This window comes from Nuphar pumila, chromosome 13 (assembly GCF_984573655.1).
Source record: "Nuphar pumila chromosome 13, dmNupPumi1.hap1.1, whole genome shotgun sequence".
NCBI classification, from domain to species: domain Eukaryota; kingdom Viridiplantae; phylum Streptophyta; class Magnoliopsida; order Nymphaeales; family Nymphaeaceae; genus Nuphar; species Nuphar pumila.
The window spans coordinates 96,577,104-96,603,828 of record NC_143261.1 but is presented as its reverse complement, the minus strand read 5'-3'; the positions used below and the strand labels follow the sequence as shown (position 1 = coordinate 96,603,828).

The window sequence follows — 26,725 nt, the reverse complement described above, 5'->3', positions numbered from 1 at the left end:
ACCAAATGCTTAAGAGAAGCATAGAACAAAAGAGGGGCAAATAGCCCCTATATATACAAGAATGAGGGCCTTGGGGACCATAGTTGGCAAACCCAGCGATCTGACTCGGGCATCGCCCAAGTCGGATCGGATCACCCACTAACCAGCTGCCGATTCAGGCCAATCCTGTTTTAACCAGGATCGGGCTTGCATCGGCTAACTCGGCAAGTCAGCGATTGAGTCAAGACTAAGACGCCACAAGACAGTTAGGTTCTGATTCGCCTAGTCGAATCGGATTTCGTACCGGTCCGTTTTGATACGAACCGGTTTCAACCTTTTAAAAGGAATTTTTTTTCGAGAAGGGTTGACAGTCAACCCTTCTCGAACCCTAGGCAACTGCTGGCGACCACCAACGACCGCCGGCAGCTAGGTTCTCTCTCTCTCTCTCTCTCTCTCTCTCTCTCTCTCTCTCTCTCTCTCTCTCTCTCTCTCTCTCTCTCTCTCTCTCTCTCTCTCGCAGACTGATGGGGGTTTCACACTTTCCCTACGTCGCAGTTATCAGAATTGTTCACAGGAGATAAGAGGGAGAGAGAGAGAGAGAGAGAGAGCAATTCACGAAAGGCTGGGGCGGCACTCCAATACACGACCACCAAAACCCTAAGCATTATAAATTAAAAACATATACATATTACAATAATGCCATTACTGAAATCCTATTTAACATGTGTACATATAATATGGATCTGGATCTAGATCCAGATCCATACGCATATGCAATGCTGTATTCTAACACCCTCCCTCAAGTTGTACGTGATTTTGGAGCATGCACAACTTGCTCTTCAATAGCCAAAATTGACGTCCTGTTAATCCCTTGGTAAATAGGTCTGCCACTTGATCTTCTGTTCGAACATGACGTAGTTCTATCTCCTTCATCTCGACTTTCTGCCGTATGAAATGTTGATCAATCTCAATGTGCTTCGTTCGGCTATGCTGGATAGGATTACATGCAATGTTTATTGCGCTTTGATTGTCACATAAAAGAAATGATCGAATAATTGTCTCCCCAAGATCACTCAATAAGTGTCTAATCCATGTGGCCTCTGTCGTGCCTGCAGCCATCGATCTGTATTCAGCCTCTGTACTCGATCGTGCCACTGCCTTTTGTTTTCTGCTGTTCCAGGACACTAAATTGTGCCCAATATAAACACAGTATCCAGAGACAGATCGTCTCTCATCTGGATCCTCTGCCCAATCTGCGTCTGTATAAGTGATGAGTGTATGTCCTCTATGCAGATTATCGTTCTTGCGATAAACAAGTCTGTCTCCTATAGTTCCTTTTAAATAGCGTAGAATGCGCTTCACAGCTTCCATATGACCCTCCGTTGGAGCATGCATAAACTGGGATACCTGATTGACAGCATAAACTATATCAGGTCTGGTAAATGTCAAGTATTGTAACATCCCCACGAGACTTCTATACGTTGTAGGGTTGACACAAAGATGACCATCTTCAGAGCTCAGCCTTTGATGTAATATACCAGGAGTGCTGACTGGTTTGCAATTTGTCATCCCGGCTCTTTCCAAAAGATCAAGAGTGTATTTTTGTTGCATGAGTGTCAATGTGTCTTGTTGTCTGTCAACTTCCACACCAAGAAAGTACCGCAACTCCCCTAAATCTTTCATCTTGAAAGTTTTCAATAAAAACTGTTTCACGTCTTGCACATGACTATCTGAGCTCCCAGTGATCACAATGTCATCAACATATATAAGAAGAAGTATAACAATGTCAGCCTTTTGGTAAATAAAGAGTGAGTGATCCAGAGAGCATCTTCTAAAACCATAACTCTGAATCTGCATAAAGAAACTTTCAAACCAGGAACATGATGCCTGTTTCAACCCATACAGAGATTTCCTTAGTTTGCACACCCAGGCAATAGAATCCTTCTCGGCATAACCAGGTGGTTGCTCCATATACACTTCTTCCTTTAAAGTTCCATGCAAAAATACATTTTTAACATCCATCTGTCTAAGGCTCCAACCTTGATCGACTGCTAGGGATATGATGATACGAATAGTACTCATTTTGACTACGGGACTAAAAGTTTCGTCGTAGTCTTCACCATATTGTTGTGTGAATCCTCGAGCAACAAGTCGCGCCTTATATCTGTCAATACTTCCTTCAGGCTTATATTTTATTTTATAAACCCATTTTGAGCCAACTACATTCTTTCCTTCTGGCCGAGAGACTATTTCCCAAGTCTGTTATTCATGAAGAGCTTCCATTTCTTCATTCATAGCTTCAGTCCAATGACGGGATTGAAGAGCTTGATTAAAACAAGTGGGTTCATCCTGTTTTGTGAGCTGAGACATAAACAACTGGAAATCAAGAGAGAAGGTCTCATAACTCACCCATCGTTGAATAGGATGCTTAATGCGTGACGGCCTTTGAGCCGATTCATTGGCGATGCTTTCCTCCACATTCCTCGGCTCTGTATTTTTGCTCCGTCTAGTGTATATCTGTCCAGAGAAACGTTCTACTGGGGGTGGCTCAACTGGAGATAATTCAACATGCATTTGTGAGTCATTCAATTCCCTACTCAAGCCAAAAGAAGAGCAATTTATCTGACATGTTTCTCCTGTATTAGCAAAGAGGTTTGCGCTCATCCATGGATCATATACTTCTAATTCTCGAGGTGGCAACACTGCAGAGTCATTGACCTGAAAATTTTGTTCGTCAAAAACAACATTTCTGGAGGTCCTAATGCGTTTTGTAGTAGGGTCATAGCATCGATAACCTTTGTATTCATCTGCATACCCAACAAATCTGCACTTGACAGCCTTATCCTGAAACTTATTTCGCAGAGATGAATCAATATGTACATAACATACACAACCAAAAACACGCAGCTTATCGTAAGAGGGATGTTGCCCAAATAAAGTATAATAGGGAGATTTCCGATCCAAAAGTGTCATAGGAAGACGATTTATGATATGAACAGATGTGTGAAAAACTTCTGTCCAGAGACTAACGGTTACATTGCTATCATGTAACATGCTCATCGCGCTCTCGACAATATGCCTGTGTTTCCTCTCCGCAACCCCATTTTGTTGAGAAGTATGAGGGCAAGAAATCTGTCGACTTATTCCTTTATCCCGAAGAAAGGCAATAAACTCGTTCGATGAATACTCTCCTCCACCATCACATTGTAAATGCACAATATCACAAGCAAATTTTGTTTTGACCATCGAATGGAACTCCCGAAATATTTGAAAAACTTCATACTTGTGTTTTAAGAAATATATCCAAGTATAACGGGAATAGGAATCAATAAAGACAACATAGTAGCGACTACCAGAAAGAGAAGGAATAGGTGCAGATCCCCAAACATCGGAACAAATAATCTCAAATGGCTTTGAAGCTCTTTTATTGATAATATGAAAAGGAAGGACATGGCTTTTGCAGAGTTCGCATGAAGAACATTTATTATTATTATCAGAAGATGAACATAAACTAGATGCTGGAAGGAGACCATCGGATACAAGATTTTCAACGAAACCTCGACTACAATGTTCCAAACGACTATGCCAAATATCTGGCTTATTAGAATGAGATGAATTAAAAACTTCCAATGAAGGAAAAAACAAAGACTCTGAAGGCGAAGACACTGAAGAACGCTTGGACGACTTCAACTGGAGGACTGGTACTGAGGGTGAAGACACTGAAGGAATCTCCTTGAAGACGTACATGTTTCCTTGTCGCTCCCCCTTAGCGAACGTCTCCTTCGTTCGTAGATCCTTAACATAAACAGAAGAGGGAGTAAATTCGACGGAAGAATTCATATCGTCAACAAGTTTAGCTACAGAAACAATGTTCTTTTTAATATTAGGAGCAAGAAGAACATTGGACAAGTGAAATGAGGACTTTGACATAGGGATATGTGCATTGCCAGTATGACTAATGGAGTGATAAGTTCCATCTCCCGTAACTATACTACCTTTTTCAAAATAAGGCAATAAGTGAGATAACTTACCCGCATTACCCGTAACATGTGTGGCGGCACCTGAATCAACATACCATTTGCCTTATTCATTTTGCTTGATCGACATCTGTGACAATGTTGATAACAAAAGTTGTTGCACATCTGTGGATGGCACTTTTGTGTCCACAACAGTAGCTGATTTATTCTCAATTTTGTTTATTTTTCCTCTATTCTGTAGATTGAACCAACAATCAGCTTTCACATGTCCTCTTTTGTTACATAAGAAACAAGTGGGCACTCTCCTCTGATTCCTTGTATTAAAGGCCCCTGAAATATTAGGTGTAGGCAAGATACCACGTCCTCCCTGCCTGAAACGTCCGCGCCCTCGGCCTCCTTGATGCCCTCCATTCCCTCGTCCAAAACCTACAGAAGTGTCCATGGCCAAAACTAAATGAGGACGAGATGATTCATTTCCTTCTGCCCTTTGCTTCATAATCATCTCATGCTGGAGAAGTTTCGCTTGTAGGTCGTCAAAAGTGGGCAAGTGAGGAAGGCAGGATAAAGCTGTGGTAAACATGTCAAAATCAGGACCCAATCCATTGAGAAGTTGTTGAACTTTATCTTTATCTGCAATAGCACTTCCAGCAACAGCCAATTGATCAGTAATACTCTTCAAGCGGCCTATGTATTCCATGACTGTCATGGAGCCTTTCTTCAAACTTTGAAATTCATGTTTTAAGTACATAACTCGGGCTTCTGATATCTGAGAGTATGTCTGAGACAACTTACTCCACAGATCTGCCGCAGTGCAATCATCTGAAAGAGTAACCAACACTTCTTGAGAAAGTGTTGACGTAATATAAGCAACCAAAGACTGATCCCGCTTCCTCCAAGCTGTATACTCTGGATTCTTAATAGAAATGGTAATTGTGTCGCCCTTCTCATCTTTGGTTTCCTGCAAAATAAGCCGTGGTGGTATAGGAACTAAACCACCCAAATGTTCATCGAGATCCTGACTCCGTATAAAAGGAAGGATTTGCCTCTTCCAGGTCAAAAAATTAGAATGAGTAAGTTTTTCAGTAACGAGCTGACTCAAGAAATTGGCAGAGGGACCGGATGACGAAGAGAAGTCCATAGCAGTGAAACGATGAATAAGCAAACAAAATGAATGGGAAGAAAATAAAACAGATTTTGAGAGCACTTAATCAATCAGTAAACTTTGAATAAGGCATATACCTGTACTACCAAAAGTGGCGCACAAAGAACACTTAAAACAGCAATAAAACAGTCGTTGGTGTTTAGGAGAAGATTGAACCAACACAGGTCTGAAAAACCAATCGTTGGTGTTAAAAAAAAAATTGCAAACACAAGTCTGAAAAACAGTCGTTGAATGAAGAAGAAGGTAAACAAATACCAATGAACGATGAGCACGCTGAAAGGAGAAGGGAAAAAGGTACCAAATTTCAGAAGATGAAATTTCAGATTCAGAAGAAAAGAGAAGATGTCACCACGATCTGTTGATTCAGGATGAAGAACATTCACCACGATCTGTCAGAACTTCTGTTACGCTGGGTTGCTGGGTTGTTGTTCACGCTTCTCACGCTGGAACTTACGTTGGGTTGTTGTTCACGCTGGGCTTTGAAGAACCTTCACCACGATCTGTCAGAAATTCTGTTACGCTGGGTTGCTGGGTTGCTGTTCACGCTTCTCACGCTGGAACTTACGCTGGGTTGCTGTTCACGCTGGGCTTTGAAGAACCTTCACCACGAGCTCTGATACCATATCAGAATTGTTCACATGAGATAAGAGGGAGAGAGAGAGAGAGAGCAATTCACGAAAGGCTGGGGCGGCACTCCAATACACGACCACCAAAACCCTAAGCATTATAAATTAAAAACATATACATATTACAATAATGCCATTACTGAAATCCTATTTAACATGTGTACATATAATATGTATCTGGATCTAGATCCAGATCCATACGCATATGCAATGTTGTATTCTAACAGCAGTGTGCACGATAAACACTATTGGGGATTTATTAATTGTTTGTCCATTTTATAGTTTCTATTAGTGACAAAATATTACAAAATGATGCTAGCAACAGGTTGAAATTTAAAATTTGAAAATTTCAGGTATGCTTCTTTATTAGTTTATTCTGTTATGTTATGCATTAATTGCATTTATGATTTAGAACTTAACAAGGTAGTGATTACTAGTTTATTTGTTCATTTTTTACTTGTTTTGTTTCATTGTTGTTCATACGTGTGTGCAACTATGAACCTTTTTTTTATGCATTTGTAGTTTTTATTCATTGATGTTTTGATTTAGTGAATTTGCTGCTTAGAGTTTGATTATTTGCATTCACACTGTAGAAAATATAGTGTTATATTCAATATTTAAAAAATTAAAGTATAATTTAAAAAACACTAAAAAAATTTAAGTCCTAACCCGTCCAAGTTACCGAGTCGACCCGCTAACCAGTGACGCAAAGGTCGGGTGATCCGAGTCCGAGTCATGGGTTTGCCAACTATGTTGGGGAGCTCTCAAAGAGTCGTTGGGAGCTCCTAATGACTATAAATATAGTCATTGGGATGGCTCCCAACGACTCTATGGTCCTTGGACCATATTGCCCTTCTATAATATAAAAAAAAAACAAAAATAAAAATAAAACTAAATAAAAAGAACAAAAAGACAAGACCTATTATAAATGTAAAATAATTCACACTTTTATGTGTTTGTTTAGCCCATAAATGACATTGAGATTATACTCTTGTTTTAGCAGTTGATACAATTATTTTGAGTGTTGTTATCTTAGTTGTCAAAGGCATTAGGCGGAGCCTAGGCGATAAGCCCCTAAAATGCCTAGGTGGGGCCTAGGCAGACTAGGCGATACCCCAAATAAAAAAATAAAAAAAACATACAAAATATGTAAACAAACTACTAAAATTAATAACAAACATGTGTACAACATGGAATCAACCAATAATAAAAACAGTCAAATAGATAACTCTTACTATTTCCTATTTGCTATAGTGATGGATGAGATTACGAGATCAATTCAAGAAAATGTGTCGTGGTGTATGTTGTTTGCTGATGATATTGTTTTGATTGATGAGTCTAGAGCTGGGGTTAATGCTAAGTTAGAATTATGGAGACAGACATTGGAAGCAAGAGGTTTTAAGTTGAGTAAGAGGAAGACAGAATATATGGAATGTCGGTTTAGTAAGCAACGAAGTAGTGATGCGAGTGTAGTGAAGCTTTGTGAGAAAGAAATACTGGTGGATGACTGTTTCAAATATTTGGGATCTATCATTCAAAAGTATGGAGAAATTGATGGAGATGTAAATCATAGGATAAAGGTTGGGTGGATGAAATGGAAAAGTGCAACTGGAGTGTTGTGCGATCGTAGAATGCCATTGCGCTTGAAGGGAAAGTTTTATAGGACGACAATTAGACCTGCTTTACTATATGGTACGGAATGTTAGGCTGCCAAGAGACATCATATTTAAAAAATGAGTGTAGCTGAGATGCGTATGCTTAGATGGATGTGTAGAAATACAATAAAAGATAAGATTCGAAACAAGGAGATACGTAAGAAGGTAGGCATTGCATCCATTGAAAATAAGATGAGAGAGAATCATTTATGGTGGTTTGGACATATTCGGCGAAGGCCTAATGATGCTCCAGTTAGAAGGATGGAGAAATGGGAAAATATATTAGTTAAAAGAGGTTGGGGTAGGCCTAAGAAGACTTGGATGGAGATGATAGGAAAGGATATAAATGTTTTGAACCTCACCGAGGACATGGCATTGGATAGAAATGATTGGAGGAGAAGGATTCATGTGGAAGACCCAGAATGATTTTCTTTTTTGGTTTATATCGCCGACCCCAATTGTTTTGGGATGAAGGCGTAGTTGTTGTTGTTGGTGTTGTAGATAACTCATACGCTTATAGATTATATATGAATTAAGTACGCAGATATGTATATATATAATTATATTTATAATATAAACACATAATATTGTAAATTTATAATATATGTTTATGATATGTTAATATATATAATTATATACAATTAAACAGAAAACATATATATATGAGTGCAACTGCGCAGGCCGCCTAGGCTCCGCCCTTGACAACTAAGTGGAGGGGTGAAAGGAAGAAGAAAAAAAATAAGGTAAAAAAAATAAAAGAAAAAAATGAGAGAATAGAAAAAGAAAATTGTTGGGACAGGAGGAAGAAGAGAGAAAAAAAGAAAGAAAAGAGACAAAAATAAAAAAAAAATATGACAACTATGTCTCTGCAACATAGCCATGGACAGCCTTGGTAAAAAATCAGAGCCTACCGCCTAGACTCATAAGCCTAGACGATGGCCCTACGCCTAGCCAGCCTAGGCGCAGCTTTTGACAACTAAGGTCATTATATGTAGACAAAAGATGTTTATTCACACTTTTATGTGTTTGTTTTGCCCATAAGTGGCATTGAGATTATACTCTTGTTCTAGTCACTGATACACTTGTTTTAAGTGTCATTTTATGTAGACAAGAGATATTGTTCTTCAATACGGTGAGTAATGTGCACTCATTGTACTCTTGATTTAGTCGTTGATATACTTGTTTTAAGTGTCATTATGTGTAGACAAGAGATGTTGTTTATTCACGCTTTTTGTGTGTATATTATGCTCTTGTTTTAGTAGGTGATACACTTGAATATTGAGGTTTGTCTCATATTTAAGTATCATTTTATGTACACAAGAGATATTTTGTTAATGTGGTGAGTTATGTGCACCCATTGGTTATTCACTTTTTGTGTGTTTGTTAAGCCCACAAGTGGCATTGTGATTGTGCTCTTGTTCTAGTAGCTGATACACTTGAATTTTGAAGTTTTGAGGTCTAGTCAGGTGATTGCTTGTGGTGGTTGAACTATTGTTGAGATTTGCAAATATCATTATTATGTAGGATTTTTAAATCTCTCTATAAAATTTTTAAACTTTTACTACTTGTTCTTTAGTGATTAAATTCCTTTATGATCAATATTTATGTTTTCTTGAAAAAATATGTTGATTTTGGGTTTATGACGGTCTAAAATTGATTTCAAAACTCTTTAAGGTATGCTCCTCATATCTTTCTTAATGATTGTCTAAAAATTATTGCTACTTTGTTTGAAAAATTCTACTTAAGTGTTATTCTTCTTCAAAAATATATATTTGTTTTGAAACTTCATAACTATTTGGTTAGAATACCTTCTTTGGTGTAGTTGGGACCTTTCTTTTGTTTTCTCTGCAGGTTCTTAAAGATGTGATGGATTGAGAAAGGAATATCTTTGATGCATCGTGAAGATGGAGATAGACGATGAAGACGTTTGGTAATGATCACCAATGAAGACATTTGAAGACTTGTATTTACAAAATTCTCTGATATGTCATAAAGATTTTCATTGAAGACACTTGAAGACTTGGATTCTTCCCATTGATCTTTTTTTGTATTTCCAAACTTTCGGTATATCACACCGTAAATTTGAGGGTGAGTGTTAACTTGTATGTGTATATATATTATATGCTTTATATGTATATATATATATATAATGATGTAATAGTAAATACCCGCCAGGGGTATTTTGGTCATTTCAGTCATTATAATAAGTTGTATGCATTAAGGACACAGTACTCTTACTTTATTTTGTTCTTTTTATCCTTTTTTGTTTTTATAGGAACTATTTGGTCAAAGACCAAATAGAGTTGTTGGGTTCCTTTTGGACTAGTCAACATACAGTTGACTTGCAAATAGAGCTATTAAAATTGTCCAACAGCTCTAGTTGAGCTACCTCTTGTGTATAAATAGGGGTGAACCCCCTCTTGTTCTTCAATGCTTCTCTTAAGCATTTATGCTCAATAATATCAATATTTTTTTTATTTTGTATTTTTCTCTTTAGTTCTTTAATGTCTTGAATGCACTTAGTGTTTGTGTTGTGCCTTTGTGATCTTGTATTGTCCCTTAGTTAGACTTATGAATTGGCATGTGCACTTTGTCTTTATGATCTTGTAAGCCCTCAGAAGACATCATTTTGTATAGTCTACTTTCTCTTTGTTATTCTTTTTATCAAAACCATTCTTATTCTCTAAAAAAGTCACATCTCTATAAACAAAGTTTGTTGTTTTTACACATACTGTCAATGCACCATATGTAAAGTAAAAAACATAAAAAAGAGCAAAGATGAACTTCTATATAAAACCGAAATCCTTAGTGCCAATATAGCTACATAGGACAAGAGAATCCCTCCTTAAACGAAATCCGACAAACCCTTCTTGACAAAATCCGACATAGAAAGTCTAAAACGAAAAACTGAATCTTTATTAAAGAGCAACCATGACTTAATCCATGATATATATGAACTATAAAGTACTCTGAAAAATATGAAAGAAAATCTACTAAATCTAGAAAATAAAGAAGAAGATAATTATAATAGAATGGAAGATCTCCGCAATAGAACTCAACAATAAGGAAAGTGATTCTTACAACAAAATCGAAGAAATAGAAGCAAAAATTGAAAATCTACAAACTCATACTAAAAGCAAAATTTAAGAAATAGGAATTCAAGCTAGAATGGCTTTCAACGCAACCGTAAAATTAGATCGTGAAACCTATAAAAGTAATCTAATAGTGATAGAAGATGATGAAACTTCTAGTTATATGGACCAAGAAGAATATGACAAAATACATGAACTTATGACAAACTTAAACATGGCGAAACTAGCAGAAATATCTACCTCTATAAAATCTGAAAGAAATCGAGATAACGAAGAAGAAAAGACTAATTTTGGAAGACGAAAACAACTAGTAAAAGATAATTATGATAATATTATATATGTAGAAAAAGATGATAAATGGTATAATCTAAAAGCTAAAATTTTTAAAGGAAAAAATAAAAAATATGAATCTTATGAAGTAAATCTAAAACCTATAAGTAATATTGGATATATACTAGACCTAGATAAATGTAAGGATAGAAGTAAAGCTATAAACCTACGAAAATTATGAATAAATCACGTAATGAACCTACATACAACTTGGAATACCGACAACCTATGTAATTAGGTAACCCATACTGGCCTAGGAATAACAGGAAGATATTTCTTAGAATTAGATAGAACCCTCGACTTTAAGCAATTAGAAACCAATGCAACAGCCTCAGAAGTATCATAAACAATATGTACCTACCTAAAAAATGAATTTTATAAAGAAGAAACCCTAACCTATCACCAACAAAGATATAATCAATATATGATGAACCAACTAAAAATATGCAACTTATGCCAACTAGACACCTTTAACAACGAATTTCTAGACTATTATTATAAGATAGCAGATATTATAAATATAAACTTATATTTCTCAAAGTTTTCTTTCACAATAGCAGATTACTGCACAGCTAATTATGACCCATCTAAATACCTTCAAGATAGCATAGGAAGTAGAATGGCCTATGTGAAAGAATATTTAAGAAACATATGCTTAAGCCGTAGAGCTCAACATGCAACTAAAAGATACACTAAAATATGTTGTAATGAAGTTGCAGATATGCCCGAAAACTATAACGGACATAAGACTAAAAACTACAAACGAAAAATAAAATCCAAACATAAAGGAAAACTATAGGAGCCTTGAAGTTGATTCAAGTTCATTGCACAACTTAACAATTTATTGACAGTCCAAGGATGCCATAATTGGTGATCTAGATAAATAGATAAATAGGATATTAGTCTGTTAGAAAAGTAACCCGGCATTTTGAAGTAAATATATACAAAGTAAACTATGTGATAGATGGAGAAAAAGGAAAGCTCAAGCATGAATTGCAAAGCAGTGCCAAGAATAAGCATTCTTATATTAAGTGCAATATCTAGATAGATCAACCAGCCACTAACAAAAGTTTATCACACTATCAAAACATGACCAAATAGAAATCAATGAAAAGGATTAACTATAAACTTAAACTATTGAATTAATTAGCCAGTGCCTTCAAGAAACTACCAAGGAGCTCAATGCAGTCTTTTGGAAAAAACAAAAATCAGAAGTCAATAAACTAGTTGTTTGCAAAAATAAATATAATAATAAAAGAACCTTTGAAATGTTTTGCAGTAACATGTTGATGCTCACATCTTTTCACTTGTAACATTTTCCTCCCTTTGGCTCAACAAAAATGATTATAGAAATAGAAATCCTTTTCATATGCCTTTCATACCTCCACTAAAAGATCTCAAGAAAATAGTTGAACTAACCTGTATAATCCATAATATAAAGGAAAAAACTAAGTTTGTGGAAAAATGTCTCCAGAAGCTTCAATTCACTAGGAGGGATGTCCAAGCCATTGTTTCCAAATAGCCCACCAGATTTCCTCAAATTACCACCCGAAACAAGTTCATGAATTAAAAATTGCAAACAATGCACCTGTCATGAAATCAAACAATTAAAAATTGAAAAGAATGCACTTGTCATGATGTGTGAACACATGCGTGAATACTCACAACATGCACACATACACACACATGCAGCACGCAACCATTCACACACAGCCACACACTGTCATGCTTAAGGAATACAAAGAAGCGGCTTGTGTTCTCAAGATAAAGCTTAAATCATATTTGCGTCAAAGAATTCAGGCCCAGATCTAGAAAGAATGGATTTAACAGCATGATTGCAAAAATATGGCCCATCTTACAAATTAGGGGCTTCTCAATGCCTGGCCAATGTTATCTACACTGTGTGGCAGTGGACACCAGTAGTCATTTATTCTGGTGCCCCTTCAATCACTATTAGTGATGGCTTCATTGGGTCTCCAAGTACCACATCAAACACTTGTTAGGCTTCTTATTCTGGCACTTTGGATGAGGAAAAGAGGTAAAAAATGGTTCGTGGTGGCGATATTTACATGGGCAGAGAAATCATGGGCATTGAATGAAGTCAACTGCAAAGTGGAGGCCATTCATATCAGGCTGCAGTACAGAGTTTGTCCGTGTCACTTGTAATATCTCGCAATTTTTCCACTAGTTTTAAATTTAATAAATATAATTTTTATTTAAATAATGATATTTTTGATGTATGAAATTAAAACAATATAATATATATATTAATAAATAGTGGCTGACGTTGAGTGGATCTTGATATGGATCTTGGACCTGTTGCCAAGATCCATGATCCAGTTATGATATGGATCTTGGACCCGTTGCCAAGATCGATAATTCATTTATGCTAAGGTAAATTAATTTTATTCTTTTTTTTAAACTAGATTATATTTGTGACAAGATAACAACTAAATAATATATATATATATAAGAGTCTTAGTCTAGAAAGACTTCTATTTCCATAAGGAAATAGAAGGCTTTTTATTTCTAAAACACATGGGACGTCTTCTCTAGTGGAGCCCCTTGTGTTCTATAAAAACACATATAAGCCCTCTCTCGCAATACCGATTTTGAGAGAGGGAGAGGGCTGAACAGAAAAAAAAAGGGAGAAGGTGCAGAACCGTGAGAAAGAGAGAGAGAGACAAAGAGACCTTATCCAATGTCTCCTCCTTTCTTCACGAATCTGCAGCAAGGTACGGGATTCTCTCTATTAATCCGATAGATGAGAATGGTGCATGTGCCAAAACCAATGTGGGTTTATGGAAATAAGGACTTAAAATCCAAATCTGTATTTGAATGAATCGTTCTTGGGTAGCAGGCTATGCCATTTGAAATTTCTAAATTTTTGTCGTTGCATCAAGAGTAGATTCATGCATATTTTTTTTCTTTGGATTTAATAACCTGTCCAGATCTATGTGACATAATCTTAGTATTGAGTATGTGTGTGGTGACTCGGCAAGCACGAGCAGATTCATGATTGGTCGTTGAATCCCGATATTGATAATATATTCAGACTTGTTAACATGTACAGAATTTCTTAGGAGTTGATTATGTAAGTTTTATGGCGTGTTCAGAATTTGGTTATCATGCCTCATTTTTGTTTGGTTGATATTTTATGTGTATCTGTTCTGATGGAGGATGCCTGAACAGATTTTTTTTAGGTATCCTTAGAATTGATGCTGTTATCGTATGATGTTTAGAGTCTTAGACATATTAACTTTGATATTGAGTTTTGCCCATGTGTTTGTTTTGGTGATAAAAAAAAAGTAGTAATACAATCTGATTTTTTTTTCTAGTGTTAGATTTAATAAAAGATCCGAGTTTTCTTTATTTGGTTGATAAAGTCTGGGATTTGATTTAATAACATCTGGAATTTTCATTGGTAAAAAAAAAAAGACAAACGGTAAGACTGGTGTGTGTTGGGTGTTCATTTGGACTAACATCTGAACCAGTTCGAGGGCTCAGGTTAGACTGAACCTCGAATCAATTTGGAGGGTACAGGTCAGCCTGCAACGTAATGGGTTCAGACTGATACAGAAATAAGGAAATAGATTCTTGGATTGAACCCAAGAATCGAATTTAGGGGTTCCATACAGAATTTTGGGTCTGCACAATGAATAGACTTTTGGAAATCCAAAACAGATTCTTGGTCTGAACCAAGAGTCGATCTTGTGGATTCAATACAGGTTCTTGGACTGACTCTAAGAGCCGACTTCAAGAAATACAATCAGACTCTTGTGCTGGACCAATGAATCGATTATCAAATCAGATTCTTGGACTAATCCAAGAATCGTATGTGGATATTCAAGTTAGATTTCCAAAAAAAAACATTTTCTGATTTATTTAGTGACCTGATAGAATTAGAGTCGGTTTACAGCTGAATATAAATTCCAATGTTTCCCATGGTCATAAGCCTTATTTGATATTAGTGACTTTATGAATCTGGTTTTAGGTGTATTTTGGTTACAAGCTGATTGCTTTTATATTTATATATATATATATATATATATATATATATATATATATATATGTTGACAATGAACCTTGATAATTTTGTCCCAGTTCGGCTGAGAGTATAAATCTGTTTTCTTTCTCTGTGTTTGATATGTACATGAATTAAAACTCTGATTTCTATTGAAGTTGTGAAATCTGCTTTGTCATAGATACTTAATTGAAACTGAACCTAACAAGTGGTGAATTTGGTCAGTTACAAAAAAGTTTGGATTCTAGGCCAATATGATAAATCTGACTAATAAAGTTTGTCTTCGTTCACTAGCCATAAATATGCTTTGGTGTCATGTCTTGTGAACTGTGAATACTAAATGTGTTTGTCTATGGGTGACTGTTCACTGAAGATTTGCAATGTCATTTAATTTAATTTAATTTTATAGTGGTTACCTGTGAACCACAGATGGGCCTTTGGGCCCTTAGAGGCCGTAAGCATGTGTTGTTCATGAAGTAGTAAGTTATAAATGCATTCCAAAATTTTGTTATACTGCTTTTGAATTAATTACATTCTTGAAATTGATAGAGCAAGGGCTCAAAATTGTTATTACATGTTGATTTGCATAATTATTCTTATGTAAAGAACTCTTAATTGATTAAATTTGATAAAAAAGACCAAATAATATAATAAATTTTCTTTCTTGGTGGCCCTCTAAAAGGGTGGGAACCTCAGACGACAGTTAAGGAGGACCATTAAGATACTAAATGTCGTGTGCATTATTTTTTCAAGAACACGATGTGTGGTTCGTTTTCTCAACCACGATTACAGGGAACTCCCGCCACTTTACCTGAGGGTGGTGTTGTTAAACTCAACTACAGTTATTGGAATACCGAGAAAGTGATGTCAATGCATATTGATTTTTTGTCGTCACGACATTAGGTGATGATTCCTAATGTTCCGATTGATGGTGATGATTTCTAACGTTAGTAGAAGAACATATGTATAACCCAGTAAATAAAATACAAATTGTGTGTTAAGATACCACTGAAAATTGGTTTGAACCTCAAGAATTTGGCCCGTTTTAAATATATGTGGGTTTTATATAAGTGAGAATTTAATTATGTGCATTTAAGTAGGAACATGCATGCAAAAGTAAGGCTGATAATCAAAGTTAAAAAGTCATTCATGCATGTTACAATGATTCATGCATCTCTAAATATTTAATTTAGCATGAAAGTGATGGTTGTTAGAATTGAAACAAGAACTTCGGTTCTTACTCATTTCTAAAAAAAAATATTTTCAGGTAATGAGACACAGTGATGGAGAGACCAGCTTGATGGAGGGAGCGAGGGTTATGATACGGTGGCCTGGATTCAGACTGTGTTGGGGAGTTTTTGTTTTGAGTGAACATGTGAACCCTAAATGGGGAATTATTTATTAAATTCAATTTAATACAAATTCATGATTTGAATTATGCTATGTCTGAAATGATTGTTGGATTGTGTATTAAATATGTAATGTGTCCCGAATCCCTATGACATTTTTCTGTAATGTTTTAAAATTATTTATTCATTTAAAAAAAATCTACAAATTTTTTAGGGTCAATTTGGAGTCTTTACATCATTAATCACAGCTCAATTGCATAATCAAGGACTTGCATTTTTTCCTTTTCAATTACAGGGTTTTTGTTTTCATAAATACAAAGAATAAGAAGAGGAAGTGGCTTATATAGATGTTAGTTTTCCAACTCAAGAAGTGAGGATATTTTGTGAACTTATCCCAAAGGTGGATATTCAAGATTTAGGGGCAGGTACAGAAGACTATTTGATGGGATAGCTTATCAGATTGTTCTTTCAAGACTTATACTCTATTGGCAGGAAATGAATTTATAACTTGAATTAATTTCCATTGGTTTTCCCATTTATAGGTCATAGTAGTCTTTCTCTTTTCTTGCACCGAAGTACTTCATCAATCATTTCCATATATTTCTCATACCATTATCCATGTTTTTACTATCAAAATTTCCAAGTTATATACAAATTTATATTTTTATGTTTCACTGCTAAATCAACAAAACATAAAAAATTTGTAATTCCTTTTCATATATGCACAATATAAATTTTGTTTGTGTTTATGATATAAAACTTTTAGTGCCACGAATAATGTAAACCAAATCTTGTTCACATAGATACATAATATTCCAACAAAATTCAAATTCATCCAAAGTACCTTCAATCATCATGTGAATTCTGTAATGAAGTGTCACCAATAAGATGGGTCCACCGGCACCATGGTCACGATCACAAGCACAAGAATGCACAAATGAGCCACTAAGGGCACAAGCACAATGGCACAAAGAGCACAAAAGTAACAGCCACTTAAGGGCACAAAAGTAGCCACAAGAGCATACACACTAGAAAAATTAATTTTATTAAGGGAGTAAGATGCTGAAAACAAGCATAATACAAGAGGGGTGAGAATCCCCTAAATATACACAAGCAACAGCCCAAAATAGCTGTTAGGCTAGTCTAACGGCAAGAAATACTAGTTGTTAGACTAGTCCTAACAGCTAATAGCCCTAGCTACAATGAAAAATAAAACAACAACAACTACGCCTTCATCCCAAAACAATTGGGGTCGGCGATATGAACCAAAAAGGAAAATCATTCTGAGTCTTCCACATGAATCCTTCTCCTCCAATCATTTCTATCCAATGCCAAGTCCTCGGTGAGGTTCAAAGAATTCATATCCTTTCCTATCATCTCCATCCAAGTCTTCTTAGGCCTACCCCGACCTCTTTTAACTAATATATTTTCCCATTTCTCCATCCTTCTAACTGGAGCATCATTAGGCCTTCACCGAACATGTCTAAACCACCGTAAACGATTCTCTGTAATCTTATTTTCAATGGATGCAACGCCTACCTTCTTACGTATCTACTCGTTTCGAATCTTATCTTTTATTGTATTTTCACACATCCATCTAATCATACGCATCTCAGCTACACTAATTTTTTAAATATGATGTCTCTTGGCAGCCTAACATTCCGTACCATATAGTAAAGCAGGCCTAATTGTCGTCCTATAAAACTTTCCCTTCAACCGCAATGGCATTCTACGATCGCACAACACTCCAGTTGCACTTTTACATTTCATTCACCCAACCTTTATCCTATGATTTACATCTCCATCAATTTCTCCATACTTTTGAATGATAGATCCCAAATATTTGAAACGATCATCCACCGGTATTTCTTTCTCACCAAGCTTCACTACACTCGCATCACTACTTCGTTGCTTACTAAACCGACATTCCATATATTTTGTCTTCCTCTTACTCAACTTAAAACCTCTTGCTTCCAATGTCTGTCTCCATAATTCTAACTTAGCATTAACCCCAGCTCTAGACTCATCAATCAAAACAATATCATCAATAAACAACATACACCACGGCACATTTTCTTGAATTGATCTCGTAAGCTCATCCATCACTATAGCAAATAAGAAAGGGCTTAATGCAGATCCTTGATGTAACCCAACCGTTATAGGAAAATTGCTTGTCACCTCTCCACAAGTGCGGACATTGGTTACTACTCCTTCGTACATATCTTTAATTATACTAATATACTTGAGATAAACACATTTCTTCATCATTGTCCACCAGAGAACATCCCTAGATACTTTATCGTATGCCTTCTCCAAATCAATAAAAACCATATGCAAATCTTTGTTCCTCTCTCTATATCTCTCAATAAGTTGTCTAAGAAGATGTATAGCTTCCATAGTTGATCTTCCAGGCATAAAACCAAATTGATTCTCTGATATCATGACAACCTTCCTCAACCTATACTCAATCACCCTCTCCAAAAGTTTCATAATATGATTAATAGTTTTATACCACGATAGTTTGTGCAATCTTGTATATCACCGTTATTCTTATATAGAGGCACCAAAGTACTCTTCCTCCACTCATTAGGCATCTTATTTGTCCGCCAAATCTTGTTAAAAAGATTTGTCAACTATTTTAAATTTTTCTCTCCCAAGCATTTCCAAGCCTCGATAGGTATACCATCTAGGCCAATTGTCCTTCTTGATTTCATTTTCTTCAAAGCCTCTGCAATTTCTTTCTTTTGAATCTTGCGCATGAAGTCACGATTCATCTTGTGAAAAGGAATGGAGAAGTCTCCAAGATCCTGAGCATGACTTCCATTAAATAGCTTATCAAAATAATCTTTCCATCTCTCCTTAATCTCCTCATCTTTGACTAAAACCCTTTGTGTTTCATCTTTGATACATCTAACCATACCCAGATCCCTCGATTTCATATTTCTCATCTTTGCAAGCCTATAAATATCCTTCTCGCCCTTTTTGGTATCCAACTTGTCATAAACCTCCTTATATACCTTATCCCTCGCATTTCGAACTACTTTTTTAGCTTCCTTCTTTGCTATCATATACTTCTCCAAATTCTCATTATCACAACTCTTACTTAGATTTCTATAACACTCTATTTTAACCTTAATAGCTAATTTGACATCCTCGTTCCACCATGATGTATCCTTACCTAGCAGTGCACCGCCTTTAGACTCACCCAATACCTCCTTAGCCACCTTTCTCATGTCACCCGCTATCTTATTCCACATTGATTCTGAATCCTCCTCGAGACACCAATCAGCTTCCTTAACTACCTGCTCTATAAACATTCCTAATTTAGCTCCTTTCAATGCCCACCACTTAATTCTAGGATCTATCATATGTCTATCCCTTTTGCGGCATTTTCTAATTCTAAGATTTAAAATTAAAACTCTATGTTGTGTAGCTACACTTTCTTCCGGTATAACCTTACAATCGATGCAACAACCCCTATCTCTCTTTCTAAGTAAGAAAAAATCTATCTGACTTGTATTAACCCCACTTTTAAATGTTACTAGGTAAGACTTCCTCTTCTTAAACCAAGTGTTTGCTAAGATCATATCATAGGACAAACCAAAATCTAAAATTCATTCTCCACTTTCGTTTCTTTCTCCTAAACCATAGCCTCCATGGATACTCTCAAATCCATCCCTACTAATGCCTACATGTCCATTAAGGTCACCGCCTATGAAAAGCTTTTCTCTATAAGATATCCCTTGTACTACTCCATCTAAATCTTCCCAAAATTGACGCTTAAAGAAATCATCTAAACCTACTTGAGGTGCATAAACACTAATAATATTAATAATATCCGTACCTAATACTAATTCAATAAGTAAAATCCTATCACCCTTCCTACGAACCTCAACTACATTATCTATAAACTCACGACTCATAACAATCCCTACTCCATTCCTATTCATATTTATTCATGTATACCAAATCTTATATCCCCAAGGTTCTAAAAAAACAAAAAAAATAACAAAAATATCTTACAAAAAATATATACAAAAAAGTAAATGTATATACATGTATATACATATATGTATATATATGAATCATAGTCACCTATATCTTTCAAGGTATTATCTCGGTGAGAATATTTCTTGAAGAGATTTTCAAAAGTTGAAAATTCTGGGGAAAAACTCTGAAAAATCTCGAGAGTTTAAAAAATTGAAAAAATATATAAATAACAACGAATAAACTAAGAAAATAATAAGTTTTGCATTATTTTTCTTCCAAAAATATAAAGAAACATGTTTTAAAGGTTTTAAAATATAAAAGAAACAAAAAAATAAGAAATGCAAACTTAAAATAAATAAATAAGAGTTTTTTCCAAAAATATTGTCATAATATCGCAATATTTTATCTTCTAGCAATATTTTGAAAATATCGTGAGATATTACCTTTAGTATCGGCTACCTTAAAATATCGGTATTTCTCACGATATTTTCAAAATATCACAAATATTGGTGACAGTGACATATATATATATATATATAGAGAGAGAGAGAGAGAGAGATAAGTACATATATAAATATGTGTACCCCTCAAACTTACGGTGTAATAGCTGAAAGCTTGTCCAGAAAAAAATAGAAGTGTGGAGCCGAGAGGCTTTGTGAAGAAGTCTATCAGTTGATATTTCGATGTAACATAGGGCAACTCAATTGTCTTCCATAGGAATTCCTCTCTCACATAGTAACAGCCCATCACAATATGTTTTGTTCTCGCATAGAACGTATGATGGCTAGTGATATAGATGATACTTTTGTTGTCACAACATATTTTGGATGCTCCAATCAATTTAATTCCCATGTCGGTTAGCAGTCTTCTAAGTCAAACCACTTTCATAGTGGTAGTAGCCATGACTCGATATTTCACTTCGATCGAGGACAATGAAACCTTCTATTGCTTCTTGCATCCCCCACAAGATCAATGAATCACCTACAAAAATACAAAAACATGTGGTTGAGTGTCAGTTATTGGGATCACCTTCCGGCACGAGGAAGAAGACATAAAAAGGCCTCTAAAAGTAGAATTCTTAATGTATGTAATAATTCTCATTACAGACTTCATGTGAACTGAAGTAGGAGCTTGTTGAAATTGACTTGCAGAATGGACTGCATGAGCATTACCTGATCTGGTAATGGTCAAATACGAGAGATCTTTGATCAATTGTGGATAAAGTGTGGGATCATCAAGAGGTTTTTTATCATCAATCTTCATCTTAGCATTAATTACTTCTAGAGTGTCTACTCTCTTGTCATTCGAGATTCATGACGTGAAAATAATAGCATTAGCAAATTTAGATTGGGAAAAAAAATATCCTCTAGGTGAGTATGTTATTTTTATTCCTAAGAAATATCTTAAATAACTCAAATATTAATATTTCAAAACAGACTTTAAGAAGTTTTTTTATAGTTTCAACTTCATGCTTGTCTCCACTCTCCACCAATGATGATTATATCATCTACCTAAAAAAGTAAAATCATCCTTAACAAACAAAGTTGTGTCTGTAAAGCATGATCTAAAACTAATGTAAATCATAAGCTTACAAAACCTATCATACTGGGCCTTTGGAGTTTGTTTTAAACTATAAAAAGCATTGCATAGGCGAAGAACTTTACCTTTAGGAATATCCATACCTTGAGGTCCTTCCATGTATACTTCTTCATTTAATTCACCATTTAAAAAAGCATTTTTTATATCCATCTGATATGTATAAGCCAGTTTCTAATTGAAGTTAATGGCAATAAGGGTTCTAACTTCTAACAATAGTCATCTGAGCAAGTGGAGCAAAAGTCTCATAATCTATTTTGTAACCTTGATAATATCCCTTGGCAACTAATATGGCTTTGTATCTCTCAAAGGTTTCATCACTTTCAGTTTTGACTTTATACACCCATCGACAACTTATAGGTTTCTTTCCTATTGGAAGGTCCTGTATTTTCCTAGTTTATGCCCTTTTTAAAGCTTCTAATTCTATCCTTATATCTTCAACCCATTTTGGGTAAGCTTTGGCTTGCATGTAGGTAGTTGGTTCACAATATGAGTAAATGAGGGCAAGACAAGTACGGTACTTAGATAAAAAGGATTCATAGGAAACAAATTTTTCTGGGGCCATAGATATTCTAGATGAATGCCTAGGTTAAATGCCTTCTTTCTTAGAATATTTTTCTAGTGCACATGGAAGATTTTCATTCCCGCGTGTAGAATATTTCAAATAAGATTTTTCAACATTTGGTTGATCTTCCACATGTTGATCATGCACTTCAACATTATATTGTTCGATGTTATCCACAACAATAGACTATCATCATTATGATTTCCAAGAAAGTCAAGCAAGAAGGAATATTCAGTCACTTTCTTGACATTTTCCGAATAAAAAAAAAATCATTTTCAATAAATGACACATTTTGAGAAACATATAATTTATTATTTTAAGGATCAAAACACTTATACCCCTTTTAGTTTTCTCCATATCCTAAAAAAACCCATGAAATAGCAACTGAAAAAGTTTGTCACCCTTATGGGATAAAACAAAACATTTGCACCTAAAAACTCCTAACCTAGAGTAGTCATGTACAAGTTTGAAAAGTTTTACAACTATAGAGACATTTTTTAAAGATGAGGATGGCATGCAATTTATCAAATAAACGGCCACGCTTCTACCCAAAAGATTTTTGGAACATGACTTAAAATAAGCAAGGTTCTAATGGATTTTATGATATGACTATTTTTTTCTGCTAGACCATTTTTTTGAGTTGCGTGCGGCCAAGATCTTTCTTTTCTTTTTTTCTATACCTCACAATTTATCTATCTCACTTTTTATTTTCTGTCAACTCTCTATATATCTCACTCTCTAGAATACGAGTTCTAGAGGGAGATGGGAGCTAGACTCCCCTTTTATATTATGTTGATATGTTCTAGAGAGGGGGTGACGTCCCCTTTAGATTACTCCTATTTGGGTAGAGTCCCCTCTAAATAATGTCTAACCTAATTAGATTCTAACCTAACCTAACCTAACTGGAATACATAACTAGACTAAAAAGACAAAAAAGATTACATATGAGATTACATATTTTAACACTCCCTCTTAAACTTACGGTTGGATAACCGAAAGTTTGTTTAAGAGAAAGGGAAATTGAGGAGCAGTGAGAGGCTTGGTAAAGAAATCTGTCAATTGGCATTCCGAGGAAACATAGGAAAGATCAAAGGTGCCATGTAAAAATTTCTCTCATACGTAGTGACAATCCATCTCAATATGCTTGGTACGTTCGTGGAATGTCAGGTTGCTGGCAATATAAACAGAACTTTTGTTATCGCAACATAGTTTTGTTGCTCCTGTGCTTCCAATACCCATGTCACGAAGCAAGCGCCTTAGCCAGACTACTTTCATAGTGGTTGCAGTCATTGTCTTGTATTCAACTTTAGTTGACAAGAGAAAGAGACTTTTTGTTGCTTCTTGCACCTCCATGAAATCAATGATTCTCCTAAAAACACACAAAAGCCAGTAGTTGAGTATCGATCATTGGGATCACCTCCCCAATCTGCATCAGTATAAGCAGTTAATTCTAAAGAAGAAGCAGACAGAAAAAGTCTTCTAAGAATAGAGTTTTTAATGTATCAAATAATGCGTAAAACAGCTCCCATATGAACAATGGTAGAAGCATGCTCAAATGAAATTGTTGTGTGGACAACATGCGCAATGTCGGGTCTTGTAATAGAGAGATAAGACCAGTGCCCCGACAAGTCTGTAAGGTATAGGATTTACAAGTGGCTCTCCTTCATCAATCTTCATTTTGATGTTCACCACTTCAGAAGTGTCAACCTGTTTTTCATCAGAGATACCATAACTGTCAACAATATCCAAGGCAAATTTAGACTAAGTTAACAAATAGCCGCTAGAAGAATAAGCAACTTCTATACCAAGAAAAAAATTTAAGAAACCCAAATCACTCGTGTGTTTTGAGAAATTTTTGACGTTGTCTACTCCCTGCTTGTCACTTCCAGTGATGATCATATCGTCGTCATAGAAAAGAAGAATGATAATACATGCATTAGAATTCTTAACAAACAAAGTTGTGTCAGTAAGACAAGATTGAAACCCAAAGTCAGTCATAACTTGACTAAATTTATCATACCAAGCTTTTGGAGCTTGCTTAAGCCCATATAAAGCCTTATTTAATCGAAGAGCTTTTGGAATATTGATGTCAGGTGGTGGCTCCATATATACTTCTTCATTTAGATTTCTATTAATAAATGCATTTTTAACATCCATTTGATATATATGTCATTTCTTTGATGATGCTAGAGCTATCAGGATCCTAACTGTGGTCATTCTAACAACAGGGGCAAAGGTCTCTTCATAGTCTATTCCATATTCTTGGGAATAGCCTTCGGCAACTAATCGGGCTTTAAACCTTTTTAGAGTGTCGTCGCTATTAGTTTTAACTTTATACACTCATAGACAACCTAAAGGCTTTTTGCCCAATGGAAGATTTTGAATAGTCCAAGAATTTGCTTTTTCTAAATCTCTTAATTTTGTTGTCATTGCTTTGACCCATTCGGATTGTTCTTTAGTTGCATCATAGTTAGAAGGTTCTAAATAAGAGTGTATTAAAGCAATATAAGCTTGATATTTTGGTGAAAAAGACTCATATGACACATATTTTCCTGGAACTTTAGACACTATATGATTTCCTAATGGACACTTGTTCCTGTCCTTTAGTATATTTTTCAAGAGCACACGGTTTCTCGAAATCACCTCGCCTAGAATATTGAATACAATCTGGATGATCACTAATTGATTATGTATTTGTCGTATCAAGTTGCTCTTCTTGACTCTTATCTATATCATCTTCATCAATTTTTGGAACTAGGTCCAACAGAAAAGAATATTCATTTATTTCCTTAAAATTCACACTTTCAAAAAAACTTTCTTTTTCCAAGGACATGTTCCTTGAAACGTATAATTTTTTTGTTTTGAGATCAAAACATCTATAACCTTTTTTATGACTTGCATGTCCTAAAAAGGCACACGGAATAGCACAAGGGGAAAGTTTGTCATTTTTGTTTGATAGAACAAAACATTTGCACCCAAAAAACACTTAGTATAGAGTAATCTGAGATTTGTTTAAAAAGTTTTTCAACAAGAGACATATTGTTTAATGAAGAAAATGGCATCTTGTTGGTAAGATAAACTACAGTTAGAGTGGCTTCAGCCCAAAAGACCTTCGGTGCTTGATGTGTAATAAGTAAAGTTCTTGTTGTTTCTATAATATGTCTATGTTTTCTTTCTACTGAACCATTTTGTTGAGGGGGTATAAGGGCATGATTTTTTATGCATAATACCATGTAAGTTCAAATAATCCTTAAATTCTTTTGACAAAAATTCTTCCACTGAATCAATGCAAAAAATTGAAATATCATTCTTAAATTGATTTCTTACTAAATTATGAAATACTTGAAAGTGTGAAAAAACCTCAGATTTATGATTAAGAAAATAGATACAAGTATGTCTTGTGAAATCATCTAAAAAAATTACATAATAAGTAAAGCCACCTTCTGAAATAACAGGTGTGGGTCCCCATACATCCGAATGTATCAACTCAAGTGGTCGTGAAGAGACAAAAGTTCTTTCTTGAAAAGGTAATCTTTTCATTTTTCCAAGAATACATTTTTCACATATAAAAGTTTCACAATTACAAAAAATTGGAAAAAACTGGAGCTTGGATACACTAGGATGTCCAAGTCTCATGTACCATAAATCTAAGTCAACTTTTTGAACATTACAACACAATGTATTCTTAGGTATGTCCAAAAAGTTCATGTAGGACAAGCCTCATTCTCTATGGTCTTCCCCAATCAGCTTCCCTGACTGGTGATCCTGCACTCGACATCCACAAGAGGAGAAGGAAACATTACATCCATGGTCAGATAATTTTGAAACAGATAGAAGATTTAGATTAAGTTTAGGAATATATCTAATTTGTGGAATGCAAAACCTTTTTGAATTTTGAGAATCTTTTTCAAAATTTATTATTCCTTTAATTTCAAGAGATGTTCCATCAGCAGTAAACACATGACATTCAGATAACATATCAATGTTTGGTGTCATATGAAAAGAAGCACCGGAATCACGGAGCCAAAGATATTTACCAGGATCAGAGACGCCCACAGAAGAGACGACGGCTCTAGTGGATGAAGAAGCTCCTTTGAATGATTGAAGTGCTTCCACCAATTGTATTAAGGACATACTTTCGATTGATGGTTCACTAGATTCTTGAGGAGGTCCGATAGAGGCAACCTTCATTTCATATGGTTTCTTTAATTTTGGACAATAAGTTTTCACGTGTTCCGATTCTCGACAATAGTAACAAATTACTTTCTACTTTTCAAACTCATTTTTATGCTTTTCATCATTCGTCCTCCCATAATTTGGATGTTTGTATGTGCAAACATGGTTTCTCGGTCTAGATACGGCTAGAACCGAGTCATCATC

The 26,725-nt window shown here is 35.3% G+C and overlaps 1 protein-coding gene across 2 annotated transcripts in view; it reads right to left on the bottom strand.

Moving 5' to 3' along the window:
- The window catches only part of PIR121 (transcription activator), a 194,568-nt gene that overhangs the window by 97,974 nt on the left and 69,869 nt on the right, over nucleotides 1–26,725 (bottom strand). For both annotated transcript variants that reach the window (XM_089985299.1, XM_089985300.1), the window contains one exon: nucleotides 12,241–12,409. In XM_089985299.1, the coding sequence (XP_089841425.1) occupies nucleotides 12,241–12,409 (169 nt within the window). The remainder of the gene's footprint in view (nucleotides 1–12,240; nucleotides 12,410–26,725) is intronic.